A 5391-nucleotide genomic window follows, 5' to 3' on the forward strand; every position below is an offset into this window, starting at 1 on the left:
ATCAAATAATGTTGTATACTTATGTTTTAATCAGCATTATCAAACACACAAAAAAGTACATTTACATCAGAGATATGTTACAGCTTGGCACGTTGGGAATTAATTTATACACTGAAAGAACATTCTTTGGTGCAGTTTGTATATAATACTGAGGTAACATCAGAGGAATTATTCAAACTTGAATTCAGGGCAATTTAAGTTTCTGCCTTAACACTGGTTGCAAATCAGTTAATTCATCTGTACGTACAATCAAAGTTAAAAGTGCAAAACTGTGAAGAGGTTATCGTTTTCCGTAACAGAAGGCACAATTTGGTGTATGTAGGCTAATATAACCAATGATTTTTTAAAAACTTGATACACAGTGTAACAGACATTCACATTGATATAAATTAAACTACAAAAAATTCTGTCATCTTTTTTTAACCAAAGAAAAGAAATGTGTATGAACTATCAGGCACAACTTAGAATGTACATTAAAAGTAAAATCCAAAGTACTGATAGCGTGTTTATGCTCGTTTTAAGGCAACTTTGTTCATCCAGTGCATTCTGCATTGTTTAAGACTGTCTATTCCAATTTAGTAAACTTGTCACATTGTAAAGCTGTGACGTGCATTAAAGCTTAAGAATTGCAACAAGCAGTCTTTCTAAGTGGTCACAGACTTTGGTCCTCCTTAAGGAGCTCTCTGGTGTGTACCCCACCCCCCCTTTGAGCCTCCTTCTCTGGGCAGCTTCATCTCACCCTCTGTTTGCAAGTCGTGGCTGGGAAGAGCCACATATGGCTGGTGGCCCCATGTAAAGCCCAGAGGACCCTTTCTCAGATAGAGTGGCAGGGAATCCCAGGAAAATACAATATCTTTGAAGGCATGGAGGAGGAAAATACCCAAAATGATGGTGAGGAACCCGCTAATTGTTCCCACGACTCCGTCAGTGGTCATACGTAGCCATTCCTTGAAGAGTATGGCAGAGCAGGCCATAACAGATGTGGTGAAGAAGACGTAGTAAATAGGAGTAACTAAAGAAGTGTTAAAAATGTCAAGGGCTTTGTTCAGGTAGCTGATTTGAACGCTGACACAGATTACCAGGCAGACGACTAAGCACCAGAACAGCGGTTCCTTCAGCACTGCTGTCCCAGCAAACAGCTCCTTAATGCCAATGCCCAGGCCCTTGACACAAGACACAGAGAGGGAGCCAATCACAGAGCAGATCAGGATGTAGACCAGCACATTCTTCTGTCCAAACCGCGGAGCCACAGCAAAGATAAGAACCAGGCTGCTTCCCACAACGCACACAGCAAACACAATGAAACCTAGTGGGAGCATTCAAGAATGAGTTAGTACCCTGAGAAAAATTCAGCCAACCCTTATCTGGGATTCAGTTTGCACAGCGTGGTTAATCGCATCACACTAATGAAGGTGTGGGTCCTACCTGGGTCTCTGAGCTTCTCAGCCATGGCAGTGAGGGAGGCAACCTCTTCTTCCTGCGGTGCATGGATCACCATCACTGTGGAGCCCAGGACGCACAGCAAACAACCAATCTTTCCATGCACATTCAGCCTCTCATTCAGAAAGTAAGAGGAGAGAACAGCACTGGGAAAGAAGAAAACATCGCATACATATTTAAAGGTGTAACTTATTTTTGTTGTTATGAAAACCATTGAAAGAAGTTTTTCTTCACTGGGGTTCATTCATCCGTAGTGAACGGGTACTTCTTTATACATTGTTTATATACTGCTCAAATAAAAGAAAGTAGTGTATTTATTTGGGATTATTTTCACAAATTTTACTGCATCACACTACCAGCATGCCATAATAACATAATTGGCAGAAAAACAAAACTTGAAGACAATTACCTGACAAGCACACTCAGTGCTCCAAGCGGAGTCACCAGTGTGGCTGGTGCAAATGCATATGCAGCAAAGTTAGCGGCTTCTCCGGCTCCCACTACAACACATCAGAATCGCAATCAGTATGCACATACTAATAGCTGGGGCAGCTGCTTAGGTTTAACGGTGACAAAAATATTTTTTCTTCCAACCCACATGTGCAAATGTGCTCTTTAGAGGAATGTGTACTTCAACAATATGGTGTGGGTGCTGCATTTACTGCAACGTCATCCGCAAAAATACCAAACCCACAAGAACCTCATTTTTCCTTTAAAAAAACAAAGACCACAGTGTTTGTGGGCATGGCTGGGCAGCAGAGCAACCAAGTAACAGCTGACCATGTCACCCATTTTAATGGCAGAATTAAGTCTGTAAATCATTCACTTACTTGAGATCAGTCCTGCCCACCATAGCCATTCTTTCAGATAAGCATACCCCCCTTGACCTGGGAGATAAAAAAAGAAAAAAGAAAAAAAAAAGCATAACTGGATTAGATGTCATAGTAGCAGTTAGGGGCTCCTCACTTGAATGAACTCTGCTAATTTTAAGTCGGAGGATTATTATCTTCCATCAGCAGCTCATCCTTTACCACAGCTTTATTCATTCTTGTTTGCATGCTGTAATAAGGTATTAAATTTAAATGTTAAATTTACACAGGTCTTCTGACTCCTACAACTGCTGAAGTACACTTTTGGTATTGTGAGACAGGTTTTCCTTTGCGGAAATGAAGCTACAGTTACTAGTTTCTGTTTGGATTATTATACTTGTGAAACATATAAAATATGAGGCTTGTCTATAGATTACACAGCAAAAAAGTATATAAAGTATTTGAAATTGGCATCACATAAACCTACTACAGCAGTAAACTGTTGCTTACACTTCAGTTCATCAGTAACAACCCTATAATGTAACAGACTATGATAGAGCAGCAATGATAAGTTAATCAGTTAGTTCAAGGATAGAATACTAAAATCCATGTTGATAATCTGTGAATCACAGAAAAATAATTATCTAGTTGCAGTTTCTCAAAGATTTAATGCTTGTCTGTGTCTTAAGTGATTTTAGAGACATTAAAATGTAGTCGAGAAGGACTTTAGAAGTTAACATCTAGATGCTTGATTGAACAAAACAAATATTGCAGGTACCAAGTGTTACTACAGGTATTGCTAATGCATATCTAATTTACTTTTAGCTTTTCATCCACAAATCCCTACAAAAGACCAAAAAAAAGTGTTCTTTTCTTCCCCACCTGGCTGGAGCTCTAAGCCCATTTGTTTTTAGAGAAGAAACACATCACTAAACAGATATACAAAAAAGAAAAACAATTCACCGACATAGCTGGATGCTGCTTTTAAAAAACATCTTATCACAGGAGAGAAAATGTTTCATTATGGGAGTGGGGATTTCTGAGTTGCAGATTTGGTTCTCAGCATGCATGTCAGCACCCCCAAAAATCACAATGGAAAAAACAAAAAATCTTACTGAAAGTTTGATTGTTTTTCTTGGCATTTTTAAAAGCAAAGTATTTGATACTTCAGTGTCTTTAAGACTCTTAACTAACTTGTCTGAGTCATGTATCATTAGGATTATTGTTCCAAGCAAGAAAGTCGAACATTATGGCATTTTAACAGCAGATTTATCATTCATGAAAACAAGAATAATCGTCATCAGGAGTAATTAAATGGTCACAGTAAAGACAAGGCCTCATCTGCCGCTTCTAAATGTGACATAAACTGTCTGCCACTCTACCTTCATGGTACTCATCACACTTCTATACTGCCTACACAGGTTTTTCAGTATGGTTTGTAGCAGTTTCTTGCTACCTATAGTTACGCAAGAATGTGCGGTATTTCTTCCACCACTGACTTTTAGGTTTGCTACAGTTTAGTTGTTATTAATAAAAGCTCACGTCACCTGCTCGCATCGAACCCTTGCTGGCCAATCGCAGCAGGCCTTTCTTCTTCAGGATGAAACTTGCGCCGATAAACGCACTGGAGCTCACAGCCAGCGAGAGACCGATGTAAAAGTCCAAACGGTTCACTTCCATCTGAAACGACACAAAATGGAGTATACAATTATAAAATATGTGAACTTCTATCCTGACATTTTGAACGAGTCATGCAACAGGCTCCCCATGTTTAGAATCACATGATGGGCCGACTCTCCGCTCTGCGACGACTTTAAACCAGCTTTACAGACGGCTAGCGATGCCGAGGAATGGTCAAATACAAACCTCTTTAACTTGTTTTCGCTTTAGTTAAGTTTGAAACACTATTTAGCTGCCGCTTAACGGTACAGTTAGTAAAATGTTATACCTCGGCTGTCACGTCAGGTCCATTCGTCGCCGTTAACTGACTGCGGGAAGCGGAGCAGCTGATTGGTTGGCTGTCACCGCGCTACTTCCTGGTCGTTGTCTAGGAAACCGTAAGTGGGCGGAGGCTTTTGCTTGTTTGTTCCTGTCAAACTATCTGTTTGTGTTGTTCTACTTATTTACGGACACACCAAAATTAGATTTATCGTAACTTTGTAGTTAGCGTATCAAAATTGGAGGGTACTTATTATGCAACAGAAGCCTCTTTCTGTGTTGTTAGCTATAGGTAAGGCTGCAAATAGCTATTATTTTCACCATTAATTATTCTGTTGTTGAGTTAACTATTACGTAAGACAAAAACAAGAAGTAAATCAATGACAAGGCAAACAAAATGTGAAGGTGAAATGACATAATATTTGATTTTCTTGATGAAAAAACAATTTCAGTGATAAATGGCTACTGTATTGAATTAATTACAAGCACCGAGGACATTCAAGTGTTTAATATCTAATTTGGAAAACAAAACAACAACCACAAAAATGGGAAAAAAAATAAATAAATTAAAAGCCAAGAAGAAAAATCTACATTTTTGCAACAAAAATGTTTTCCCTTCTGGCTTAATGTGCATGTTGGAAGCTCTACAGGACGAGAGTACCAAATCTGCAAGTCACAAAATCCCAACAAATGTAATATTTTCTCCTGTTTGTCAGACGTTTCTCTATAAGCAGCCTCACTTGTTTCAGTGGATTGTTTTGCACTTTAAAAAATACTAAAAATAAAAATGTAAGCATATGTTTGTCTAACGATGTATTCCCTTTATAAAAACAAATGGACTGGGAGCTTCAGTCAAGTGGGGAAGAAAAGAACATGTGATTTGTTTTAGTCTTTGTGTAAAAACAAGAGTAGATGATACTGTACAGTCTATATGCAGTACCAATACTTATTCTAAGACTCAATGAAGTTATTTGAAAAATAGAGGATGCCTCCCAATACATCTGAAAACATTTTGCTGGTCATGTAATTTAAAACTTGATAGTAAGAAAGCTTTAACATCTGGAAAAAAGAGAGAAAGGAACAAACCTAGTAGCTTCTGCATAACTTTGCGAAGAGAGTGCTTGCAATCTGATTGGTGGTTTGTGTTCACAATGCAGCGTTGTGATTGGACGAGTGGTTGTCGATCATAGAGTCCGGAAGAAGT

The 5391-nt window shown here is 38.7% G+C and overlaps 1 protein-coding gene across 3 annotated transcripts; it reads right to left on the reverse strand.

Moving 5' to 3' along the window:
• Positions 1–6: 6 nt before the first annotated feature.
• Positions 7–4256, reverse strand: LOC103366979 (magnesium transporter NIPA2). Of its 3 annotated transcripts, none has more exons than XM_008294858.1 (6): positions 4198–4256; positions 3797–3929; positions 2271–2327; positions 1850–1940; positions 1426–1586; positions 7–1306 (listed from the first exon to the last, which is right to left on the reverse strand). In XM_008294858.1, exons 2-6 carry the CDS (start codon positions 3927–3929, stop codon positions 672–674), a joined length of 1077 nt encoding a protein of 358 aa, XP_008293080.1. In that variant the 5' UTR covers positions 4198–4256; the 3' UTR covers positions 7–671. The 3 variants fall into 3 exon arrangements, with proteins under 3 accessions (XP_008293080.1, XP_008293088.1, XP_008293094.1); XM_008294866.1 differs by lacking the exon at positions 4198–4256 and adding an exon at positions 4116–4194; XM_008294872.1 differs by lacking the exon at positions 2271–2327.
• Positions 4257–5391: the final 1135 nt, after the last annotated feature.

This window comes from Stegastes partitus, unplaced genomic scaffold, assembly GCF_000690725.1.
Source record: "Stegastes partitus isolate 25-593 unplaced genomic scaffold, Stegastes_partitus-1.0.2 Scaffold22, whole genome shotgun sequence".
In the NCBI taxonomy this organism is placed as follows: domain Eukaryota; kingdom Metazoa; phylum Chordata; class Actinopteri; family Pomacentridae; genus Stegastes; species Stegastes partitus.

What these genes read in the sequence shown, in the direction of transcription:
- LOC103366979 (XM_008294858.1), bottom strand. Translation starts at nt 3,929, where the DNA reads ATGGAAGTGAACCGTTTGGACTTTTACATCGGTCTCTCGCTGGCTGTG. An exon ending in CAAGGGTTCGATGCGAGCAG is followed by an intron (nt 2,328 to 3,796) that starts GTGACGTGAGCT and finishes TTTATCTCCCAG; the next exon opens with GTCAAGGGGGGTATGCTTAT. An exon ending in GTGGGCAGGACTGATCTCAA is followed by an intron (nt 1,941 to 2,270) that starts GTAAGTGAATGA and finishes GATGTGTTGTAG; the next exon opens with TGGGAGCCGGAGAAGCCGCT.